This window comes from Manacus candei, unplaced genomic scaffold, assembly GCF_025592945.1.
Source record: "Manacus candei isolate 608988 ecotype Guabito, Panama unplaced genomic scaffold, ASM2559294v1 h1tg000046l, whole genome shotgun sequence".
Classification (NCBI taxonomy): Eukaryota; Metazoa; Chordata; class Aves; order Passeriformes; family Pipridae; genus Manacus; species Manacus candei.
In genome coordinates this window covers 9244129-9270737 of record NW_026138094.1, presented here as the reverse complement: position 1 = coordinate 9270737, position 26609 = coordinate 9244129, and the positions used below count along the sequence as shown (strand labels likewise).

The 26609-nt window shown below is 46.1% G+C and overlaps 1 protein-coding gene across 4 annotated transcripts in view; it reads right to left on the bottom strand.

Annotated features, from left to right (window-relative positions):
• The window catches only part of NTRK3 (neurotrophic receptor tyrosine kinase 3), a 209272-nt gene that overhangs the window by 126550 nt on the left and 56113 nt on the right, over positions 1-26609 (bottom strand). For all 4 annotated transcript variants that reach the window (XM_051796556.1, XM_051796557.1, XM_051796559.1 and 1 more), the window contains 7 exons: positions 22017-22174; positions 19590-19732; positions 18849-18990; positions 16412-16708; positions 12933-12956; positions 12052-12122; positions 10249-10351 (listed from right to left, as the gene is read on the bottom strand). In XM_051796556.1, the coding sequence (XP_051652516.1) occupies positions 10249-10351; positions 12052-12122; positions 12933-12956; positions 16412-16708; positions 18849-18990; positions 19590-19732; positions 22017-22174 (938 nt within the window). The remainder of the gene's footprint in view (positions 1-10248; positions 10352-12051; positions 12123-12932; positions 12957-16411; positions 16709-18848; positions 18991-19589; positions 19733-22016; positions 22175-26609) is intronic.

Below are 26609 nucleotides of genomic sequence, written 5' to 3'. Positions count from 1 at the left end.
TCCTCACCGGTTGCTCAGGCCTGCTGCAGCATTCCACTGCCCTGTTCTCAGGGATGGGATGGGAATTTACCCAAAACCCAACTGAAAAAAAGTTAGAGAAATTGATTAAGAAATCAATAAGAATAAATATTGATCCTAGACCATTGTTGCCTCAAAATTATGATTTTCTTTCACATCATTCCTACAAGCACTTTGGATAAAGCCACGCTTTGCTTTTTTGTACAGACCATGCACCCGCTGATTGAGGCAAACTCAGCTCCGCTTTTCTCTTCCCAAAGAAGGAGCCCACTGGAAGCACCACAGCCCCTCAGTCAGACCTAGGAGCATGCCTGGATGCCAGAAGAAGGTGCCAAGAGACTCCCAAGCAAGGGGTGAGCAGATCTGGCCAGCAGCTCCTGCATTGTTCCACGGCCTGGGAGGAGGAGAATCTGCAGCGCCAATTCACATCTTTGCGCTGCACAGTGAGAAATGTGTCTGAGCCCAAGGGCAGCAGTGCCTTTACCTGCCTCCCTGAGTGCCGGCTCCACTTAGTGTAATGATTATTAAGCCCTGTCAGCAGATATGAAACCAATGGACGCAGCTCCACAGGCAAGTGCTTCGAGAGCCGCCGAGACGCCCCTGCTTGCAGGTTTTCATTATCCATCTGGAAAATTGTGGATGTCAGAAGAGTTTTCAGAGCATTCAGATGAAATCGTCTTGTCAGCAACAAAAAGGCCAGCTCTCCCCTGCCCCAATCCCAGCAGCTGTCTCAGCACCACAGGCTCCCACATGAACATTTCATTAGGACACCGATGCCATCAGTGCCGGGGACCCTCACTGGCACACTGCCCACCCTGGAGCTACTGCAGCACCAGCATCTCAGCCCATGCCATGTGAACCTTACAATAAAACAAAAAGAGGGTGAAGGAAAACAATGTTTTTCCCCTCACACTAATTCACAGCCTCTTGTCTGACTCTTGACTGCATTAGGCTGGGAAGAGCCTGCAGTTTGCTGGGGAGGATGAAGCATGCACTGGGACAGAGAGAAGGTCGAGGTGCAGGTTAAACAGCATCAGCTCCTCTTACAGCTTGTTCAGGTGGAATGAGAAGAGAGCCAAATAGTTGTTAATCCAAAATCGAAGCAGACATATATCCCTTTTCTTTGCTGTAATTGTATGGTTTTTCATTTTCTGCAGTTTTTGAAGCTGTGCATTGCTTTGGTTTGAGTGGCATCGAAGGCAGATGTGGCAAAGCCGCCTGGCCAGAGATCATGCTTCTCAATGGGCATCTCATCGAAAATGGGTTTTTTTGGTAGGGAAAACCCCTTGCTGGTCACAAAGTGAGGTCTTTCAGCAAGTTCAGAGGGCAGCCAGCAGAGCCACAAAACCTCCTCCACACCAGGGTGCATGAGATGCAGGGCTGCAGTGTAAGGGTCCTGATGTGAAACAGTCCCTTCCAGAAAAGGCTGGTAACTCCTGCAGATGCTGGGCCAAGGCAAAAACAGTGAAGAAAAGCTTTTCTGGAGCTACCAGGTTCCAGCAGATACAGGGAGCAAAGAGGCCATGAGACACAGATGATGTCCATGAACACGAGCTCCATGTTCTTCTCACACCACAAGCCTGAGCAGGGGGAGATCCCACAAAAGATTCAGGGCCTGAATGTGAATCAGAGCACATTGATGGCTGACGACCAGGCTGGGGTGAGTTTTTGTGGGTGCGCTGGATGTCGTTCCCAGCATGGTGCCCCTCAATGCACCCTGATGGCAGCCATGTCTCACACACAGAGCCCACAGGGAGACCTGTGGAGAATGGCAACCAGATCTCCAAGTCCTTTTCCTGAACCACAAGCTGAGTTCAGGGTAACGGAGTATCCCCTCTATTCTCCCCCATTATCCAAGGCCACAGCACAGACTGAAGACCACTGTCCCAAATAGAAACAGCATAATAACCCTGCTCCTCAGACAAAAAGTATAAGAATCCAAAAGTGATTTATTCCTCCTGTGCACAAAATACTACCCAGCTGCTTTTGTGTACAGGCATTATCTTCTAGTCCATTGATTTTTAATAGCATGGTTGTAGATTGAAATTAGATGCCTGAGCATCCCACTTTCATCAACAGATGCTAAATACTGGTGTTGCTGATGGAGACTTTTGGAACTGTCTTGGACACAGACAGGCTCGTTACTGCACCACAAGAAATAGAAGCTGGAGGTGGAACAAGCCCATTAGATCATCAGATGCTCCAGTGCTCTCTACAATTTGCTTCTTCAGTGATTTCACCAGTCGAAACTTGAACAGCCCAGGTGACAGCTCTCATCCATTCCCTTGGGAGGTTATTCTGCTGCTTCCAAATTTCTAGGCACTCCTTCAGGCACATTCAACCCAGGTTCAAAACCAAGCAACACCATTCTCTTTCTTCTCTCCATTTGCCTTCACAGTTCCCAAATGTTTCTGTTGCCAATCCTGCCATTTACATTGCAGTCACCCGTCCCTTAACAAAGCACAAAGTTCTCCTGCTCCAGCACTGAAGGACAGAGTGACAGATCTCTGCATCCCTGGCTAAACACCACATAAATGAATGACAATGCTACAGCAAGTCACGAGGAGGAAGAGGTGATAAACTCACCAGGGACATCCTCCCAGAGGACCATTTATCAGCATTAGCAGTAGAAAAATCTTTGTCAAAAAATAATTGGATAGCTGCAGTACAGAGAAACTACAATTAAAATATTAATTAAAGCCCTTTGCTTCTTCCCACACTGCCCTGCACCTTATTAAAGCCACATCAAAGGTGACATTTAGTTGTCTTGTTATTGGTTGCCTTCAGAGAAGCCCAAGAGAGTGCACAGGACACAAGACCTGAAGAGATGGTGGGTCTTCATCAGAGTAGTCATACTTTTTAAAAATAAATAGTTTATCCTGTTGCTGTATGTGGTTCCTGCTCTGGAGACCAACAGAACTGTTCTGGCTCTGTGCTGTCATTCCAGCATTTCTCACTAAAACAAAGTCATGTGAAGACAGACAGATACCATCAGAACAAGCAGCAAACAGAGGCTGGAGCCACAGAGGCAAGGAATGGGCAGGCAGGAGCATCACTGCTGTGTAGAGGAGCCCCCTGAGGATTAGCACCTTCTGCATGGACCTGGGGAGGCTGTTGAGGTGACTGAGCCTGGGCAGTCCCACAGTTGTGGCAAAGATGGATGCAAGAAGTTGTATGAGGAATTCAGGCGATTCAGTTGCTTCTGAATGGCAAGTGGTGAAGGACATCTTCCCAACCCTGCAGTCTGAGGGAAGCAGCCATGGCTCATTCTCACCCTCTCCCTCCTCCAGGTTGTGCCCAGCATGTAAAGAAGCCACCATGGTTCTACAGGCAGCAGTGTCCCCAGCAAAGCCATTTGTTAATGCTTTGCTGGTAGAAAAGCAGATGCTCTGAGCCCAGAACAAGGACAGTTTCAAAAAAAAAAAAAAAAAAAAAAAAAGACAACCCTATTAAAAAATTAAATAAATGAATGTTAACCTCCTTCCAGCACCTCAGCTGGGAGTTCACATGACACAGAGTCACAGGTAAGATGAGGGTCGCTCTCACAGCTTTTGACACCACAACGTGAGAAGCAATTGTGAAAGTCAGTGATGAGACACCTGCTAAGGCTGAACTGCCCTGGGCAAACATCAACTGCGCTGTGCAGCCCCCTCGGGGCAAGGGGTGCACCTGGGGTCGAGCACCCACCTGGGGACTGGAGCAAACATAAGCGCCTGTGAGTGAAGGAGGTCACACATAGGGAGGGAATGCCTGTAGGAACATGGCATGAAGGAGGCTTGGGACTTCTAGGGTCACCTGAAAACTACTGATCTGCTTTTTTTTTTTTTTAAACTGCTTTTAGTAGTTGCCTAAAATAGACACCTGGGTTTTGCAAAAGCCACTGGAATAAATAATGGCTGGTCAGTGCACTTTATATTTCCTTTATAAGTAACCTATTAATACTTCTGGGAGTGGGAAAATGTTTTATTTCTAGATCTTAATAAATCCTGACCTTGTGCTAACCAATTCTTTTTCAGGGTCATTTGATGCATCTCTTCAGCCAAGGATGGCTCCCTGCTCCTTCAGACAGCAACAAGCAACAGCATCTCCCCATCTTTTGAAGCCTTCACCTGAGCAATACCACCTGGGACCAAAGGACAAGGGATGTGATCATTTAACTGCTGGAATGGGAGCAGATCTGCCTTTGCAGAGAGGGGAAGCAGAGGCAGAAGCCTTGTCACAGCACTTCAGGGGACAGATGGGATCTCAAAGGTTTGCCAAGGAACCCAAGGCTTCATAGCAGCTTTCCCTTGCTGCCACCATACCAGTTACAGACTGCATGGTGTAGCAGAGGGCAAGGTACTTATCATAGAATCATTAAGGTTGGAAAAAAACCCTAAAATCATGGAGTCCAACCATTAATCTAACACTGCTGGGTCTACCTAAACCATGTCCCTAAGTGCCACATCTACACGTTTTTGAATGCTTACAGGGATGGTGATTCCACCACTTCCTTGGACAGCCAGTTCCAATGCATGACCACCATGTCAGGGAAGAAATTTTTCTTAATACCCAATCTAAACCATGTCCTCTTGTCCTATTTCTTGTTATCTGAGAGAAGGGACTGAGCCTCCCCTGTCTACAACCTACTTTCAGGTAGTTGTAGAAAGCGATATTTATCAGTGCTTTATCACCTTGAAGGCATTAAATAAATAAATATAAAAATAGCACAGCTTGCACTTCAGCAGAGTATAAACAGGTATTTATAGAAGGAAGCCCCAGTGAAACCACATGCCCTTTCAATCCACTTCCAAGGCAAATAAACCCAAGTAATATCGAGGACTAGAAGTACATCAAGGGTATTTTCAAACAAACAGAAGGATACCAGCAAGGAGAAGCCCTGAGCTCCACCAGTCCCACGCAGCCACTCTGCTCGGGCGTTTCAGGGGGCTCAGCCCCTCAGCACTGCTGAGCCCTGTGCATCACACTCCCGGGCTCAAAGAACACAACAGCAATGAGTTCCCATTTCCAGGTCATTAATATGGTGAGCCATACATCCTGGAGTCCCCGTGGTTAGCCGTGGCTGCTAATGCACGGCTGCTTCTCTCCCGTAGCCGTGCCAGATTGATAGTACTTTGCTCTTTCTTCCTGCTCCTGGTACATGGCAAGTTCCCAGGAGGAAGGAATGAAAGAGCCCTGATCACAGATTTCTTCTGAGCAAATAACCCTTACTGTGCACGTTCTCCAACTTGCAGAGGGGTTTGTTCATGGCCATAAAACTGCAAACAAATAATTGGGGGGGGAAATAAAATCAGTGTATGATTATAGCCAAGTTTAGCCAAGGCAACATAGGACAGAATTAAGCCTCATCTAAAAGCAGGTCAGGGCTCTCATATATTATTTTTTGCCCCTTAAAGCTGGAGTGATAATTGCATGATGAAGGAGAAAAAACAAAACAAAACAAAAAAAAAAACAACAACAAAAAAAACAAATCACAAAAGCAAAAAGACAGGCACCCAAGATATCTTTGCATGAGCTGGTCCTCTTGAATCAGAACTCTGGAATTGTTCTGCAATCGACTCAGCGGACAGTTGCCATCTGTTTATGGAAAAAAATGTTAATAACCCCCAATCAAAATCAAATGGGCAACTGCTTTAAGTACCTTTTAACTAACACTAAATTACAATGGAACAGCTCTGCAAGTACTTCTGAAATCCACAGGCACATCAGCAGTGCCAGCACTTTGATCAGGGCTATTAGAGCAAATATCAAATGAACTGATAGTGATGTGATTTCTCAAACATTACAGAAGGCGTGGGCAGTGTTTATTTACTGTTCGTTCATTTCTCCCCCACCTCCTTGCTGTTTGTGCCTATTCAGAAACAAAACATATATATAAATGTGTACAGATGTACACAGTACCCACCACAGCAGACCCCATGAAAGCCTTATCCCCTGTGTTTTGTTTTTCTGTCCAAGGCAGAAATTCCATATGAATTCTCTGATGCCCAGAAAGGCTTAAGGCACTTTTTTTGGTGCAGCATCACCTGAGTTGTCCTTCTATTTAGCTCCCTTATTTCCATGATGCCTGAAAAGGCATCTCCAATTCTCTTCCCTCCCCTCTGGCTGAAACACAGATCCAAAAGCTGCAGCACAAAGAGGGAAAATCCAGGCAGGCAGAGCTGTACACACATGCCTGCATGTGCGCAAAGAGGCAGCATAATCACATGCCTTATTTCTTTAGGAAATCAGATTAAAAATCAATTGACCCTTTGCCAGCTGTAACCAAGTCTGAACCATTAGCTGGTGCTGGCTCCACCCGAGGAAGAAAACCTCTTTTGGAGAATGCAAGTAGTTTTTAATCTCAGAGCCTGGAAAGCAGTTCATCTCAACAAAACGACAAGTGCTCTTGTCTCTGGATTTTCTCTAGCACCTTTCTCTGCATATCTCAGCTAACTCAATTTGTTTTTTATTGAAGTTGTGCAGCATCAGGAATACATCACACATATATGCACGAGCACACGTTCTTTATCCCGAGGCACTTGCAAATATAACAGAAAACAAGTAAAAGGAGAATATATTGAGCCCCTCAACCTCAGCATTTACACTGTCTCCATAGCTGTGCCATCCAAATGTTTTGTATGTCATAACATTTTTCTGTGCCATTGTTGTTCTTTTATGAAATCTAATTTTTGTTAGTCCCAGGACTTGCATGTGGTTTTTTTATTATATCACAAAATTTCATTTCCTGTCATCTGCTGGGATTAAACTTTGATTGGAAGACACAGTTTACAAGACTTGTAGTGACAAGCCTGACCCCAGAAGGTGAGTTGTAAATCCCTTCACGTTGGGTGGGCAGTCAGGGAACGTGGGACACCAAGACTAGAGTTGAAGCAAGCAGCAACTGAGAGCAGGATGTCAGGCTCCTTACTCCTGCAGTATAACCCACCAGAAGAAAAAAATATTCCCCTGAGACACGCAGTAAACCAAAGGATTCCGACTCCCAATTTCTTGTTTGGCAATACCCTTTTCTTCTTCCTACAATAATAAAAGGCTTTAAAAAGCATCTCATCCCCCCTTCAGAATACATCACCCTTCAGCAAGCGGCTGCAGTCCATTTCTGCAACTTCAATGTGTCTCGGTTTTAACATTCACTTTTCCCAGTGGTTTTCCCTCCACTGCCTCTATGTTGCCCATGTAACACCACTTTTCACAACAAGGAGCTTTGTTTGCCATTTCCCTGCCGCCTCCACCAGCCCAGCTCCAGCGATCCCCCGGCTCCCCCCAGTTGCCTCAGCCCACCCCCTGTTCCCTCCCAGCTACGGGAGCCAAAGCCGACAGGCGGCCAGAGAGGGGATCTGACCTCCGCCGTTCCGTGTTAATGAATGCCCTCCCCGGGGGGAGCAGGGGAAGGCGAGGGGGATGGCGCAGAGCCAGCCTCCGCAGGCTCAGCTGAGGAGCACAGCGCGTCAGAGCCCCTTTCAAAGGAGCTTTTGTTGGTGCCACCGCTCCAGCCCGTCGTCGGCACACTTGGCACCGCAGGCTTTCCCACCGCTTGGCCGCTGCCGGATCAGTAACTGGGTCGTAGGCAGAGCGGTGGCTCTGACAGGTCTCTGGTGCAACATTTTGAGGGTGTGCTACCAGCCAGAAGAGGACAAATATGGACACACCGTCCTCTCATAGTCCTCCCCCAGTTGTTGTGCCTCAAGACACAACAACTTTCTTTACAGCAAAGGCAACTGGGATGTTGGACACTTAGCAGCCCATTAGTCTGGTTCTAAGGCTGGTGGGCAACCCAGCAGGCTAGCCCAGGGGGCCTTCCAAACTCAACGTGACATCCAACCTTGTCAGTCCAAGTTCACTTCTCTCTAGGAAATAAACCATCTGCTTAACACTAGGAGAAACAGAAGGAAAAAGATGTTCTCAGAAAGACTCATGAGGTGCTGTGGGTAACGTGTCCAACACGAGTACACAGTGTTCTGCATCCGTGACAAAAAACAACAGGAAAAACCTGCTCCTGCGGGCCTGCCAAGCTGGGATTTCAACAAGTGGCAACATATCAACTGGCGGTGAACAGCTCCTGAATCAGGCAATGATGCACTTTCCCAAAAAGACTCAGGGTTTGGATTTATTTTTTTTCTTAGTAAATGATAACATGCTGGTTGCCATAAAGGACCGCTCCTGCCCAAGAACTGACTGATAATGAGGGACTCTGAGGAAAGCCTGATGCAAAAAAGGGAGACACAGGCAAAGCCTGGCAATAGAGCAGCTGACAATGATGTTAGGGCTAAAGAAAATAGTGAAAGTAGAAGAGATGCTGGGGGAAAACAGGAGGCTCAGAGTAAGTAAGATCATATGCTAGGGAGACTGTCCATAGGGCATGAGAATTCTCAACCTCCAACAGGGAGCAGAGTTTGGGTAGTGTGAGTAGGCTGTTCATGGTGGTGCCTATGACATTTGTAACTCATTAAAGAGTTATCTCCCTCTTTTTTAAAGATGCATTTAGCTTCTGTCAACGCCATGTCTCCAAGCAACGTCAATAAAACTTGTAGAAACTTTGTAAGGTTGTGGTTTCATATCAGAATTGGAAGAAACACCAAATAATGAGGAGAAAAGCAGACTTTTCTGGTTAAACAATTTTGCCTCCCAAAAATCATACACACAAGGGCCCATCACAGCACCCCTCTGGTTTCTGGGAATGCAAAATATCCACTGACATGCTTATCCAAACACCTCTAAACACATACACACATCTGTTCACCAAGACTCATTACTCACATCAGGCTCACTTCACTCCTCTTTGATTCTTCCATTAGGGTCAGATGTTACTTTTCCTTTTTATATTTGTATCTCTAAGCTCCATCAGTGGCCCAAGCACTTCCAAAGTGTTCTGACAAATCCCTCCAGAAGGCACGTAACATCATCCCAGTTTTACAGATGGGGAAATTAAAGCAGAGACAGAGGTTAAGAGAGCTAATTGCCTATGGACACTGAGTCAGTAGAAGAGCTGGGAATTGATCCCAGGAACCATGTCTTCCACTCCTCTACTCCACCCACTAGTCAGTACACCCCACCAGATGGTTCTTATCATTGGACATATGGACTAAATATTGCTAAGTTGGTGTAGAGGATTCACTATTTAATTAAATGTCCTGTCTTCTATCTCAATAGGATGCATAGGAGAAACTCCAGCCAGAATCCCATCTGGAGCCACTCAGGAAATGTCTACGTAAAGCAAACAAAGCCCTGGGCAAGCACAAGGAACATTCCCAAACCTACCAACCTGCCCTGCAGCACAGACCACAGCAAGGGCAGGAAACAGGCTCTGACTCGGGAGCCTTGGGAGAAGATCATGTTTGTCAAAGCCTGGCTTCAAACAGTGTATGCATGAGCCACCAATTAGGCTGGGAATTACTTTGTCATGTGAAGGCTCTTCCTCCAGCCTTCACTGGGCACCACCAACGCTGCCCAACTGGAGATACCAGCAGAGTCACAGAAAGCAGATGGCACAGAATCATCTACTTCTGGCATTAACTCTGTCACATCACAGAGCTGGTGTCGGTAGGATGGAGAGACCAGTTCTGCCTGGCAAATATCAGATGCCTTCTCACTCTCAAGTCACTATCAAGGACACTTGAATAAGTTTTTAAAGTCATTATTCACGACACAGAGAAGGAAACCTTTCATCAGAGAGGCAGCAGAAAGAGACCTTCCACACCACTGCCTTCCCAGTACGGACATTGCAAACTGACAGCAGTGTCTCTGTCCCCACTCACAGACAGTCACAGAGTGGATGCACTTGCCTTTTCAACAGAACCCAGAACAATTTCATATCCTTCTGTCCCCCCTTCACACACTGTGCTCTGGAGCCAGTTCAGGGGAAGCCCATGCACCACCATGTCCACAAAACAGGTTCCACCCAAGAGCATGCTGCCCTGAGTACAACTTTCTCAACACATGGTTGGAGTGAGCAGGCTCAAAGCTCTTCTGGGCAGCCTGTAGATGCAGTTATGTACTGATAAGGAACACACATGCACACTTCTGCCTGCAGAAGCACATACAGGTGAGAACCGCCAGCCCGCTTATCTCTGTCACTCTCTCAACAAACTGAAGAGGGCTACGTTCTGTTTAGGAGGCTCTGCACCAGCATGGGCAATGTAGGAATGAAACCACAACACCTTTCCACGTGTGCTATAAGAGCCGGGCAATCCTGGAAGGTGCCTCCTGCTAGAGGAAAGTGACTGCACCTACCTTTCATCCCAAACTTGGACCGCCGGCCATACTTGTTGATCATAATAAAGAGGACGACCAAGAGGACACAAGCAAAAGCTGCCAGCCCAACCGCTATGGAAACCTGGAAGGAAAAAGCCTTAGAGTCAAGAGAGGAATTTAGGAGTCTAAACTGGAAATACAGCACCTCCTTGCCCACTTAACCTTTCTGTAGGCTCATACCATCCGCTGCAGCTCTGTAGATATCAGCTATGGAGGAAAATACAAGCTAAACCAGAGAGCTCTGGCACAGCTTGGAAGGATCACAGGCTGTTTTCAGGACTGGGAGGTCTGGGATCTTCCCATCAGTGACACTGTTCGGCAGCAGTTTTCCCCAGACCCTCCATCCATATATCTGCAGGGAAGAAGGATCTCTGCTCCAATGCCTGCCCTCATCACATCCCAAGCCTCTGTTTCTGACATCAGCACTGTCTCATGACCTTACAACACCAAAGCTATACAAACCTCAGCTGGGAACACACAGGAGCAGCAGAAAATTCTTTAGAAAGAGCAATTCTGTCTCCATCCAAACATCCTTCAGGACAAAGAGTGAGGAAAAATAACATACCACAGAAAGAAAATAGAAAAAATTAAGTAGAACTGAGGTTTTTTTCCCCCTAAAACATCTGGGTTTCCAAAAGCCTCTAATGGTTCCCTATTTATTGTAATTTTTAGTAGTAAATATTGATACTACAGCATTGTCCAAGTCCTTCCCTGGAACTGTGATTCCACTGTGGCAGTGTGCAAGCAGAGGAAAGAAAACCTCCTTGCCCTAAAGGGTTTACAATCCCAGACTTATTTTAATATTTATGAATATTTATTCCTTCAAGTCTTTGCTCGAGATACTTTTATTGCATTGATATAAACAACAATTTCTCTGGCATTTGTCCAATTGTTCTGTACTGGGTCTTGTGATGCATTTAGACTTTGCTTCCTTTTACAAAACTGCATTCTGCTATAATAGAAAATACATCATTTAACCAAGAAAAAGTAATTTCATTTTGCAACCCTTTCCCCGTTCTCGGTACATTTGTTATGATATTTTTAAATTTTTATTTTAGCACACTCTATTTTCATCCCCAGCTTGTTTTCTGTGTTTTATATTTAATAATCAGTGCACATTATTACTCCAGCCTTACTGTTCAAAGCTTTCACTTCAGCTGGATGAGAACTTAAACCACTGTGGACTGAGTTTTGTTTGTTCTGGTAGGTTTCAGTATCTTAAAACTTTCACATAATTAGAACAATTGTGTAACATGCTAATTTTTCTTTTTCTACCTGGATTCTGCAGAAGAAAGACACTGTTGAGATCTGATAAGCCCTAGGCTTTCTTTCCTTTTTCATTTTAGGCATGCCCTGCACAGCAGGAGGGAGGGCAAACAGGCATTGACAGAACTGAACCAAGCTAAATCTGAGTCCGTCACCCTGCAAAACTTAACAGATCAATAACAGTCTGAAACACATGATTGCCTGTTTGTTTGTTCTCTGGGTGCTACTTTTTTAGAGTGAGAATTTCTGACCCTGCCAGCAGCGACTTCATAGGATGCCTTGTTTTCAAAGAGCTCCCAGGTCCCACACTGCAGACCCAAGAGGATGAGATGGTTCATGTCAGTATTTTACCTGTCTGACACACAAGCCACAGAATCCTTCTGATTGCTGCCTTGAGTCATAAAGGAAGATATTTTCCTTGCAAACACTCAAAACAGCAGAGGAGTACAAATATTGAGTCATCAATTACAAGGAATGCATGCAAAACAGTTCTGCAGAGCAGAGACCAGGACTCACCCCAAAAGTGTCCTCTTCTGGTTTGTGGGTCACAGTGATCGGTGGGGTGGGACTCACTTCATAATCCCCAACTGAAACCAAAACACCAAAGACAGAAGATTCAGTGTGGCTCCCAGCGGACTCCCAAGGCACCCAGCACATTCCAATGGCCCGACCTAACAAGATCCAGTTCACCCCTAAAAGAGGCTACAGCTTTCTATTTCAGAAGGCACAAATCAACCATGAGAGAGTTCCTTGTGCACATCAGCAGAGAAAACACAGACCAGCACTATGTTGATGTCACTCCAGATTTACAAATGGGAAACATGTGGGAGCCTTGTGTTTCAGAGTGGGTACCCTCCACTCTTGAGCCATCTCCTAGCTTTCAAATATCTACTGGGTTAAGTAGGATTAAAACACAAGTGCCTTCAGCAGAACTTGATCAGAAGAAACAGTAACTTGGATGCTTTTTTGGAATTTTTTGGGGGGTTGGTTTTTTTGGGGAGATGTGGGAAGGATGTCTTGTGGAAACACTACAGAATTTGATTCCTGTTTCTAGTCCCAGTCCACTCTAGAAAGATGTCACTGGGGACTGGTCAGCCTGCATCTAGTTAAGACCCCCTTTGCTACACCACCACCAACCACCATTTCCTTTACAGGACCTTCTTTAGGACATTACTAGATGGAAATTAGCATCTCCTGGTCTCTAGAGATGACTCAGTTCATCAAAAGCTCCCCAGACACCTTGCTCATTCATGGGGAAGGCAGGGCTTTGTGCAACCTCCACGAAACTGCTTCTGGCTTCCTGATTTTTCCTCCAGAAATATGTAAATCACAGAGGAGCAGGAGAAAACCACAGAAACAAACCAGCCACAGTATGTAAAAGGTAAGGAGACACTTACTTGAGACAAAGTTGTCTGTACTCTCTGTGAAAAGGACAAAGAGAGAAGCAACACAGTCAGCAGCACAGCAAAAGGAGAGGGGTCTCATTCCCAACCCACCTCAGACACATTGCACCACCCCAAAGAGCCCAGGAAACCAACTTTTCATATTTTTTTCCTCTTGGGCAACTGTAACTTGAAACTGCAGTGTATGTGCCAGCAGGACATGCTGGAGGTCAGGATGGAAAGTCCTGGGCTGAAAGAGGAGGGGAAGGATACTACTGTGAGGCCAACAAGAACAAGTGGCAGCACACTAACCACTCTTTTGAACGATTGTTAAACAACCTTGCTTTCAGCAGGTGAGCAAAGCTCAACAGACACACAGGGCTGGACAGGATGGAGGTGGAGGGGAGAGAAGCAGATTTTGCCTTACATGGCAGTGTTCACCCAAGGACAAAGTCCTACAAGGATCAAGTCCCATGGAGGAGAGCCCAGCTTGGGGCAGGGGTTTAGAGGAGACCTCCTCTGACCTCCTTTTCATTAACTGTTCATAGCAGCTAACAGCATCTGAATGGGACAAGGAGGTTGTGGCTGTCCTAGAGATGCCTCTTGCCCGAGACAACCATGCCAGTCCCTGCTATCAGCCTCTTGACTGCTCCAGTCTATTCAGGAAAGCTCCTTCAGCTCCAAAGGTGGCCGAGGCCCCAGACAATGAGGTCTAAAGCCCTCGGTGACACTCAGTTTACACAGTGTGAGAATAACGTAAGCTTTCAATTCACTCGCCCATGTAAGAAACTGAGCCCGATATTAACTGGAGTTTACACAGCTTTGCTGGCAGAGGGCTCCTGCAAGGATGCTGAAATGTTCATGCTGAAGCATTGGGTGAGTTTTGGAAGGGAAGCATAAAACAATCCCTGGGTGACAAACACAGCTTTCCAAACCAAGGGAAAAAACCTGAAAAAATATTTTTGTTTCAAGTTGAGCAGAAGTGTAACTTTCCTTGGCTTTTTCTAGCAAGAGGGGAAAAAAAAAAAAAGGAAGAAATATTTTATTTGGAGACCTTTTTTTCCTATTAAGGCAGACAGAGTCTAGTCATAAAATTCTTGCTGCTTCTACATTTTCTTCTTTCCATTTTTTCTCTCTTGGACTAAGCAAATTCAACAGAAATCCACAAAAAGGGTTTATTTGGTCTTTTTTCCAGTAAACACTATTTTTCAAAGTATAAAAAAATAACCAAGAAACTTCAGCCAGCTTGAGTTCTGTGGGAAGTTCCCAAAGTACTGAACACTCATCACAGGTACACTGACCTTTGTGGATTAAATAGGGAGATGGTAGCCTATGGCAGAGATACCAATGACAACATGCAACAAGATTTTTACAGGATATGACACAAATCTGTTCTGGGAGCCACTGCCCTTTCTCCTACATGCCCGACATCAGAGAGAAGGGGGATATGACATGTAGCATATATCTCCCAGCTTCCACCCAGCTTCTAACAGTACCTTGCTCCTCTTGGCCTGGAAAACTTCAGTGTGGCATGGTACCAGCAAGAGGTTTTCAACTAGGAGGTTCTAAAATACATGGTCACAGATCATTTTCTATGCTGATAGGAAGTCTTCCAGGCACTACGCTTTCATTAATTAATTAAGGCTAATAACCTTATCCTGGGTACTGACAGCAAAGTCCTTGCACATTTGAATTGCTGTGGGCAACGAGGGCTTCAGTGAATCACACTGGAGAACCTTCAATGTGTGGCATTTTCTGAAGGAATCTACCTTCAAATGGGAAATTATAAACGTCAACTGCATTGAGTGTATATGTCAGCTGTGGTAGTGGACAAAGCAACAAGCTTCAAGGAAAGTAAATTACATCCTGCATTGTGCTGACAGGGGCTGCCAGGGTGAGGAATGGCTTGGGACTTTGGATCAGAAGAAATAAAAGAAATGGGTCAGCTCCTGCTGAGAGATGGTTCAGGGGCAGTAAGCACTCCACACCAACAGTACACACAAGGCATGGGTGAAGATCCACTCACAAGAGCAGTATTTTACATTCATTTCACATAATCCCATTCTCCCAGAGCCCCTAGCATGAGATGGTCTCCAAACATCACCGTGCTTTCCCACATCACAGCATAGCTCAGATCCATTTCCAAAATCAGCTCTCCAGAACAGCATATCTGCCTCTCTTTTCTGGATATCCAGCATCTACTTAAGAGCTGTTCCCATTTTACAGATGGGGAAATTGAGTCACAAAGGTGGGACCTGAGAGAGCTGAGACTGCAAACCTGTCTGCTTCTCCTCACCCACCTACATTTGATAAGCTGCTCTTCTGCCCTGACAGAAGGAAACATAAATAGGTCAGATATTCAAACAGGGCAGCATCCTTGAAGTCAGAATACAAATTTTCCGCTCCCATCCATATCAGCTCATTTGTTCAATTGTCAGATCTTCAAGGCAGAGATTTGGGTTTGCATTTATGATATTTGACCTGCGGGAAAACTCTGTGTACATATATGGTGTGATATAAATAATAAATGAGAGTACCGTTGGTATTTTTCTATATTTAGCAAACGCCCTATTTTGCTGGATTTTCTTGGGCTGCAGGGGCCAATTTAGAGCTGCCACTTTCTCATGGCATCATTCCTGAAGGCAGCACAGATCTTAACTCCATGATGGCCAGTGTGGCATTGCAACGTCAGAGAGCAGACCAAGACACCCCTATAAAAAGCAGACAGGCCACCACAAAAGTCTCTGCTGCACTCCCAAGAGCTGGATCTTTATGTCCTCAAATGCTTTTTATTTTTTTTATTTTTTTTTTTTGCAGCTAAGCTCTGAGTCACCAGGAAGTACAACAGGGAATTCCAAGCAATCAGTTAAGAAATGCCAGCAAACTGATGCAAAGTGACTAATTGAGCCGTTGCATCTTTTGTAGACCTGTCATCCTGGAATTGCACATACCGCATTCAGAAAGAAAACAATCCTGACACTGCTACATCCAGCTTTAATCATTTCACAAATGCAAGTTAGAAGTAAAAAAAATGGAAGAGCTGCATCACTTCAAAGGGCTTTACTTTCTATACCTTATAACTATCATGTAGCAGAATACTTTCTCTCAAAAAAATTGAGCAACCTCTTTGGGACACCCAAGAGGACATCCAAAATAACTGGCCAAACTTACATCCTATTCCCACTGAAATTCCTAAGGATCTTTAAGATAAATAAATAAATAAATACACTGCAGAATATATTACAAAAACAAATTTATCTAAACCAGTCAGTATCTCTCCCAGCATTAAAGAGTTGATATGACACCAAAATATACTTGAGAAGGAAAAATCACACTAGTCAGAAGAGGCTTCCAGAGTTCACCTCTTCCAACCTGATGCTCTAACAAAGGCCAGCTTGGGTTAAGGCCTTGTTTAGATGCAAGGATTACTGTCAGGGCCACAGTAAAACCTTCGGATTGCAAGGAACCCTAATGACATAAACTGAATATCCTACCTGGAAAGGGTTTTTCAAGGAAGTGTCCTTTGATAGTTTGGTTGGCTGAGCCCAGTTGGTTGGTGGCCACAATCGTGTAGTTGCCATTGTTGTAGTGAGTGGGGTTGTCGAAGAGCAGGCAACCCTCAGACACTTCCCCTTGCTGGTATAACTCCACGCGGATGATCTCTGTCTCCCGGAGCACCTGGCCGTTGTGCAGCCAGTGAAGGGTGGGAACTGGGTTCCCTTGCACTGCAAACGCAATGCAGTGGTCCAGGTGTCGCACCGGCTCCTCCAGAGTAAGGATGCGAGGGGGATCTAGCAGAGAGAAACATGGCAGGCTCACAGCACACCTCCACCCCACGTCATGTCTCTATGCACCACAGAAACTAAGGTTATTGACAATCTCCAAAATCCCTTGTTCCTTCTACTCTTCCCAATGGGTGTCTGCAAAGAAGGAGCCCTGTCACAAGAACCACTCCACACTCCCTGAAAGGAGGATCTGAGCCAGAGCCATCTCTCCTGGTCTTCTGAACAGGGGTACAAATTAATGGCAAGGATGGTCCTTTCACCAGCCCAGGAACAACTAAGCTTAGAGCTATCCAGTCCACACACTTACTGCTGCTCTCCTCCTCCCAGGGGATCACAGAGAGGCCGCCTGTTCCCATTAAGGAGGACACCACAATGTAGTACTGTTACATTACACAAGTGCAAGGTCCCCATGGGAGCTCTCCAGTCACACCAAGCAATTTTGGATTGCACTGCTGTGGAAGCAAACATCCCTCAGCGACCGCCTGTCCTTGGGGGTTTTGACTGCCTGAACATCCCAAAGGAGTTCTCACTCACCGAACAGCCTCCAGGGGTGTTTAATTAAAGGGAGTAGAGTGGGAGAGGGATAAGAAAAGCAGCGACTCCACCTGCAATTTATTGCATATGCACTGTCTTCCCCCTGGGACACCCCAAGAATTCAAATGTCGCTGTGCTATCGCTTCTGAAATCCCATTTACAACGCCTACATGTAAGGTCCCAAACCTCAAGGCTGGCAAGGTCTGAACTAGAAGAACAAGTTTTGTGCAAAGATAAAGGACACAAAGATATAAGTCTTCCCTAAAACTCTCCTTTTCCTAGTACCATCCAGCTGCAAAGACAATCCATGGGGCATCCACAATGAAGAAAAACAACACACCAGCTTAGACACATTTTTTGGAAAAAACTCTGAGTTTTTCAGGCAGTGAATGTTGTAGAAGAAAAGAAGGTGCAGAGCTGGTTGGAGATGAACAAAATTCTCCCACCAGCACCCATCTACCCTGAACCACACAGTCATGTCCCAGCCACCTTCTTTCACTCGCAAGCCTAGATCTGCATGTGGCTTGTTCACATCTTCCTGGCAAAGAGGATTCAAAACAGGCAGCCACCTACACGCACAAACTCAGATCTTTTCAGTGTGAAATTACAGCCTTGAGTGATGGGTCTGGGCAACAAGAGCAGGGGTAGCAGAAACTGTCAGCAGCTTAGAGGATTTCACAGGTGAAAATAGGCATGGGCATGGTGCTGTTTAAGGCATGGAGGAAAAGATGCTGGAACACCACGCAAAAAACCTGCGTCTGCTGACCAGTCACCTCTGAGCTGAGCTTTAATCACCTCCATTATTCAATCCATCAATAGCACTTACTGGGAGGAAGATCAAAGTAGTAAAGCATCATGCAGCATGCATGGGTTCACCAAGACTACTCGAAATCCCACATGGGTCTCCACTCTACCTTGTAAAGTTGGGGGTGGGGGACAGATTTTCAAACTACAGAGTAAGGGCAAATATTACAGACACAGCAAAATATAGTAAATCTCAGCTGCTTGAGACCACAAAGCTGTGTAAACTTCCTCTTAAGGTCAGGTTTGTGTTATGTTATATTAGAAAGCACAAAGAAAGTTGAGCTACTTGCAGATAAAAGTGAACAGTTGAAATTTTACATGCACACATTTACATGGCATTTGCAGGCCAATTTTGAAGGAATGGACCTGGGAGAAGCACTAATATCCCTGAAATCAGTGGCAAGATTTAAACTGTCTTTAAAAAGGGTGTCACTGAACCTCTCACATAGCATCAGGGCAATCAACTCTGTATTTGTAAATAGATTTTTAGTCCCTTTATGGTTTTTTCTTATTCTACTGGATCTTCCAAGAGATGAGTGGAGAGATGCCCACCACCAGTGGGGTACTGGTGCTCCTCCCCTGCTCTAGTGCTCATTTCTGGTTTAATGGAAGCATCAGGGAAGCAAAATTACTGACACTTGAGAGAGAGGTGTGTGAGGATCCACCTTCTCCTCACTGTTCTCAGCTCCTCCTAATCGTCACTCACAAACCCAGTATGTCACAGGTAGCAAGTGGCCACACACTCAAATAGTTCTCAAGGCAGCCCCTCCAGCCTCTGTATGGACAAAGTCTCTCCAGTGGTACTTACAGTAGACGGTGAGCAGCACACTGGCATTGCTCATCCCCACCACGTTCTCGGCAATGCAGGTGAGCAGGAACCCGTTGTCCTCACTGGTGACGTTCACCAAGGTCAAATTGATGGCATGAACATTGGTCCAGTTGAGGTTGGTCTAAAAATCATAAAGGGAAATACAGACAGAAGTTGGTGTCTGGTGGATCCTTGCTTCCCTGCTACGACCCCCAGAAGAAGAGGATCACGCTTTCCATGCAAGATGTGAGGAGGTCTCAAAAACCCAAGGACAACTAGGATCTGTGTGAAGGGAGGTGTTCTGTCACCTGATTAAACACATCACATCCTATAAGAGGAACTACAGGAAGGGGAGAGCCATGGCACTGTAGCACTGATAAATGTGTTTTGCCTCTAGAAAATCTTGCTTAGCTGCCTAATTCAGCCACAGCTATTGCAGGCACCTCTGCAAACAGTTGGCTTCATTAGAGCAGACATGAGTTAATTCAATTAGGGATCACTGAAATACAAAGCTCTCTCCTCTTCCCTTTCCAGACATGGAAGGTTTTACTCCCTTCTGTTAGCCCCCAGGTTCTCATGGGGGAAAGTAATGGTTGATACAACCATTTCACATTTTTCACAGCAGTCTCTACCATCTACCCGAATCCTCTACCCCGCACACACAGACCCGGGGAAACCCTGGCAGCTGCTTTGCCCCTGCCACACAGGGCACAGGCAGCACTGAGGTCCTGTGGCCCCTACCTGGTGGGTGTTGATGGAGTGGAGTTCAGCCACCGTCCAGTCGACGTCCGGCAGCGGCGATCCCGAGCCGTTACAGGTGATGACGGCGTTCTCACCTTCCCGCACCGTCAGGTTCACGTGGCTCACGCTGATCTCAGGAAGGTCTAGAGGAGCCAAATACCAAAGTGTTCAGGTGTGGTGCAGCATTTGCCATAGCCAGACACAGAACACTCGTGTGGACTCAGATCCCACCAAGCTGTTTCCCAAATCAGCCTCCAGCACCCTGGGATAAGTAGCAGGAGGTAACAGCATGGCCTTGTGCTACCGAGGGAAAGAGGGATGTTGGACACAGGGGGAAATGTAGATACTGGAAACGTACCAGCTGAGCAGACCCTCTGATCATCTTTGAATCCAAAAGTTAGTGCCCAGTTCTGGCCACCCTTCCTTTCACACAGTCCCCATCCCCATCTCGCTACTCCCACAGAAGCTGCTCACAGTGGCAGTAACCTGGGATTAGAAAACTGTACTGTGAGAAGATCCAAAGCATTCCCATATCCAGGATAAGGCACAGGGCACCCAGCACTCCAGGTGAGGAAAGTGTCCCTCTAATTTATAACAATCAAGAGAAGATGACCAAGGATGTGTCCTCACATTAACTGCAGCTCTCCTAGTAAAAGGTGCCCTTGCTCTTCCTTGGTGGTAGCAGAGGGATTCACTGATTTATGGCGGTTCTGATTTACACCACTTCCTTACTGCCACAGGCACCAAATATCCTTGCAACATGAAACAAGACAGCACAGGCTGCAAGAAGGGCAAATAGCCTTCTTGCATAGGGGAGGTTTTCTGGGATGTTTTCAGAGGCAAACTGGGGAGGCAGTGCAGAAGGAACTGACCAGTGGTCCCCTCCCATCATAGGGCAGGAGTAGCCATTACAAGAATGCCAAGCCATAGATGGGGACACATATTCTTTTGTTGCCATCAGGGAGTCACAAAAGGAGGGAAGGAACATTGTACTGATTGGGGGGATGCCAGAAGAAAGGAGGCAGTGGTCAAGGCCTGGCAAAGTTGCATATGTGGTAGGAATCAGTGGAGAGGGAGATGAGAGGGTATGGTCTTCTCAAGGTTGAGTTGGTATCAAACATGGCCACATCAAGCCACACCAGCCCTCAGCACCAAAGGACAAAGACAAATATTGTTACAATATCCCCTGAGTCCTAATGCTTGAACAGAAAGACTCTTCTCTGGAGGAAAGTAGACCAGTGTAGCTCTCTGCCCTTCCAGGAGATTGCATGGTCAGAGGAGGTGCTCATACTGGACACAAGCACATTTGTGTTCCCAAATCAGCCTCCTGCTAGAATCTCCTAGAGTCTAATAACACCACTGATGGAGCCACCTCTCCTCATGTCCCTGATCCCTAAGGATTTTTTTTTTTTTAATCTCTAATCCCTGAAGCTTATTCTTCCCATGTGGGGCAGAAATAACAGCACTCTCAAATCTTTTTAGTTCATCCACATGAAGGCACACTTTGGCCAGTTTCCAGAGTTTAACAGGCCATCATGAACTTGAAAAAAACCAAAACAACAAAAAACCCCAAGTCATGCAAATCCAAACGTGCATGCTGTTTATCTACTACTGCTACAAGTAACAAAGCCAAATTCCTAGTATAGAGGATGATCATCAAAAAAAGAAATCCTCTGGTTTTCATCCTTTTTTCAGCCTGTGAGTTTGACAGTTGCTTGCGTACAGGCAGTTTAATTGCTCTGCAGAAGGTACATCTCTTTCTCCTTACTCTGCAAGGGATGCTTTCCAGTAATGGCAATAGCAGAGCAAAAACTGACACCAAACAGGTAGCTGATGCATGAACAAGGTGAAGGAAAAAGGGATAACTACTGAACATGCCTCATTTTGCTCCTGGGGCCGCTGGACTCTTTTAAACATCAGCAGGAAACAGAAAGAGATATAAAGTCACTCCTGCCTCTTCCTTACAGATATGGGATTTCAATTGAAAAATAAAACAAAGGAAAATGAATAGAGACATGCATTTCCTAAGAGTAATTATAAAAGATACAGTGGCAGTGTCTTTTAACAATATACTGTTTCTAGGATTTGTTAGACAGAGGAAGATCAACATGAAACAGCCCTTTTCAAGACATCACAGACTCACTACAGACACTTTGTCAAGCAGCAGCATTGCAGTGAAGAAAATGCCCCAGATCACCCAATATCTTTCATACACACACTAATAGCAGTCTCACATTTACCCAGATACTCTATTTATAACCCACAAACTACCCCAATCAGCTTCAATCTTCTTGTTCTTGACCACATGGTGGGATTCTGCTATACCAGGCTCCCCAGGCAAATAACTTAACCAGCAGTGCTGGATAGCACAGGGAGCCCTCCTGGCACCCTCTTAGCCTCCCTCACGTGCAGCCCCAGGATTCTTACCACACTGGGTGATGTTCATGTCCTGCAAACGGATGATGGCTGCATCCATGGTCATGCAGTAGAGGCCCTGGTGCTGCAGGCTTGCCTCGCCCTTCTCCTGCCAGAGCTGGATCCAGCGAATGTCACAGCTGCAGTTAAAAAGGTTCCTCTCTAGTTTCCTGTGGGCAGAGAGAGGTGAGAAAGGATGGTGGGATGGGAAAGAATGAGTAGAGCCATCGCCTGGCTCCAGGCTCCCATGGGAGGACAGGTACCATGCAGGTGTAAGAGCTAAGGTAGAATCGTCTCCATGTTATTTGCCTGGGGTCTTCTGGCACTTATTATTCCTGTCTTTTCCACAGTTACATATCCACACGTTCACAGTCTCCTTCATGTGGGCACACAAGGCTTTACATCTCCCAGGGCAGCACAGGGATACACACAATGTCTTTCACCGCAAGATCTGCTCAGCTGTGGCTCAGTCCCACATTCATCCAGACACCCAGAAGAGTCACCCCTCAGCAAAGGAGCAGGCAGCTCCCCACTGCCCTAAAATATCAATCCACACCTTCAAATCCCACTTCAGCAGCAGTCTAAGCCCCTGCTGGGCAAAGCACACCTCCAGTTCCCACAAGCACTCAGAGAAGCTGGCAGCTCTTCTCCCAAGTTCCTTGTACAGACACAGGCTCCTGGTGACCCAGAACATGAGCTAATGTGCAAGGTAACATGCATTTTAATCAAATCAATCAGCACTGCACCGAGACCCTGCTGACCTGGCCAGGAGAAATGGAGAAAAGCACTGCCTTTAATGTACTTCATTTAAACCACACTTACACACAGTTTATATACCAGGAATGTTTATTATAATTGATTTTCCAACCTATTAACCATTTCATTTACATTTTTAAAGCTCTGCAGCTCTCTGTGGACATGCAAGGAAGGCAAGTCCCAGCCAGGAGAAGAGCCCACTGTTCAGCCATGGCAGACTGAGTTACCAAAGCAGATTGCAATGATAACTTGAACAAAATAGGAGACAGAGCCTGAAGAAACAAAATATCTCACCACATAACTATAAAGCAAAGAAAGTAGGGATCAGCGGAGCCAGCAGTGCCAAAGATGAGCTCAGTCACCCCAAAGAAGGGTCATCTCCAAAGGTCAAACCATTGCTTCACGTGATATCTAGATCCCCCATCAGAGAGTCAGAGAGGAAAAAGCTTTTTTTCCTGCTCTGTTCCACGTGTTACTGCAAAATTCATGCTTGCTTTTACAAAATTAATTTCATCGAGTAACAGGATTTGGAAACAACCTTCCAAACATCTGCAGCTGCTGTTTTGTCAATACTGTGCTGCAAAAGGAGGAAGAAGTGAAGGGATCTTCTGGTAGTACCCAGGGTTGTTAAAACTGAACCCTAATCTTCTCATACATCAAGATGTCATCTGACTTTTTTTTTCCCCCAGAACAAACACTGAGTTGAACTTCACTCCAGTTTTTCATCAGTTAATTTCTTTCCCACCAAAAGCACATAAACCTCTGTGACACAGGTACAAGGTTCAGACAAGCAATTCAAAGGCCAAAGCACTACATTTAACAGACCAGAACAGATTAGCACAGTGATTTGGTGGGATTTGAGTGATGAGGCATTCCCTGTGTGCTATGACAGGTACTACCAGTGGTTTGCACATGCTTCACAACCTCTTCTACACAGCCATGAATCCACTTTCCTTTCAGGATCACTGCTACCAGCAGGACAAGCATGTGGGTAAGAGCCATGGACTTGGCTAATGGCAGATCAGGTAACCAGGGACATACCCTGGGACCTGGCAGGGAGCTGGGGGAGCTCAGATGCAATGGGGGAGAAATTCTGCTCTGCTGCAAATATCCTCATGAAATGAGGTTGCCAGGAGAGCTGCTGCCCTAGCACTTAAGGGCAGCTCTGTAAGTAATAGACAGCAGCTTTCCCAGCCCATTGCTAATTCATGAACGGCCATGAATAATACAGGAGCTGCAGGCTTCAGGGCAGAACTTCCCCACAACCTGCCCCAATGTTAGTGATGTAACTTGCTCTAATCGAGACCCCCACAGGGGCTTTTGCACAAATTAACTCCCATCACGGGCTGGATGCACCAAGTGCCACTGGCAGCTGGCACAGCACCGCAGGTAGAAGGGGCACAGATGTGTGCACCCGTTTTCCCTAGCATGCATTGCAAAAGCACTCCTGACATGTGGAAGGCACCCTCCCTCCTTGCTTGATGCCTGCCCTGCCATGCCAGCCAGCTCTCCAGAGAGGCATGTAGGGATTTCCATTCTCTCACTGTTCTGCACCTGCTCAAAAACCTGGATCTCCAATTCTCTCCTCAGACCTCATCCCTTGCAGGGATCATTAGGAGCTGTAGCTCCTTCCAGCTCTTCCTCCCACATTTTTGTAACACATCTCCACTACCTACGACCCTCTGTTTGTGGAGATAAAATTCACCTTCTCTTCTCTGCATAGAGAAAAATACCTTGGGAACCACAAGGCAATAAAACCCACCACTGGGGCAAAAGACATCACCATGTGCTGCAGAAACATCTCCTATCCCATGGGTGCAGTGGCACTGCAGTGAGAATTATGGTAGGCTCCTTGTCATAGAATGTATACAGCACAACTTACTCCTGGAGTAGACAAATAAACCCAAAGGGCTTTTTTTTTTTTGCATGTAGCCTGCAATTATTGCCAAAGCCTTGCTTGGTTGCAGGTGCTCAGGAGTGGTGCACACTCCCACACCCTCTTCAAGCCTCCTTAAAACTGAAAATGCCTGTAAGAAATAGCAAGTGTCACAGCCACAAGCAAGCTGGGCTCTCTCTGCACAAGCAGAGCTGCTCTGTGACTCAAGGAGTTGGTCCAAAAAGAGATGAAATCTGCACATAAGCCTGAGCCATCCACCAGCCCCAGGCAAAGCAGAGGTTTCAGTAGGGTGTGCTCTGGACACAGCCCCTTCCCAAAACAGGCACACTGTGCTTGAGAAAGAGAAAAACTGTGACAATCATGCCCTGAACTGTCATTTGATGGGGCAATGACCCATCAAAGCTGAAACCCTAGAGCCATATAGGCACCAAGTCAACTCTTCAGCAACAGTGATCCTACAGGTGCCTGGCTGAGCCCACCTTTGCTCCCTACAGAAAGCTGTACCCACTGTCTCCCAAAACTGCCTGGACAGCCTACACCAGAGTGAACCAGTGTGGGAGAGAGATGCCATCAGCATTCCAGTATGCACTGAAACAGACAGAACTTCACACACACTGAGCAGTTTTTTTCCAGACTAGGCAGCTAAATGAGACACATGCCTTGTCCCATGCCTCCCCACTCATCAGCTAAAGCAAAGCTGTCTGCAGCTAAAGCCTCTCAGAGGGCAGCAGAGATCCTTGCCACACTTCTCCTGTCTGTTTCAATTCACATAGAACTGCTGCCAAGGTTTTTTGCACTTGCAATTAAAACACTCTTCCTACCTTGGGACTGAGGCCACTTGCCTAAGCTTGAGAACCAAAGAGCACTCAGTAGAGAGAGAACAAAATCTAGTTTTGTTTTTCATTTCTATTTATTTCCCAGAACCAGGGCTTCTCTTGATGTTCCAACCAGAACTGTTTCTTCCTAACCCCTGCCAGAAAGGGATAGAATAGAAAGGGAAGGACTCAGACAGGGAGTGATGGCTGGTGTTTGACATCTGGATTAGCTAATGCAGAGAGCAGGCAAGTGCCCACTGTTTAGCTACAGCTCTATTAGTGGGACTGTTGGCAGGAAGAAGTTTCTAAGCGAGAGGCAGAGACAATGCTAAATTGGACTCACAACATTAACAGAGATGCTGCTGTGCCCCATCCCCACCAAAGCCTCTTCCTGTAGCATTGCAGAAATATACTGCAGGGCAAGTTGGCAGGGACTGTTGGTATTAGAAATGCTGATGGGCCAGGCAGAGTGGTAAGATGTTCAGGACTACAAGGTTTTATACAACCAAAGGCGTAATTGGATCCAGAGTCTTAGGTCTTTCCGGGAAGGAATTTCTTGAAATGTCAGCCCTAAGCTCTCCAAGGACATGACAAAGGAAGCCAAGGACATGACAGAGGAAACCAGCTGTGACTTCTGGATAAGAAAAGCTCTAAGTCCAATGTTTATGAGCTGTTGCATGTGTCAGATGCTTCCCTGCACACACTCAACTTCAGACTTAGGAGAGTTCTGTGCTCATTAGCCTGAGCCCTGCTGGTCAGGGTCAGCCCGTGCTGTGGGAATTAGGGCTGGAGTTACTGGAAACCATTCCAAGCCTTGTTTCTGGCCAGAAAGAGCAAGAGATAATATTCTCTGGAAGGGTGCCTCATTTTTGCCATCCTTTCTTCAATGAGTCAGCAGGGGAAAATCTCCGCTATGTTGAACAAGAAACTTTTCTTTAAAGCCTTACCACATTCATGAGCTTGTGATACCTTGGATGCAGCCAAGCAGCAGTTTCAAGCCTCAGGTTCCCATCCACCTCTCTGGTCTTCCTATTAGTCTTCTGCGCTTTCCTTCTCATTGTTCACTCTGAGTGGCTTTATCAGGTCTCATGTTCCCTGGTAATCTCCATGTCACAGTCAGTTGTAGCTCCGCTCCTC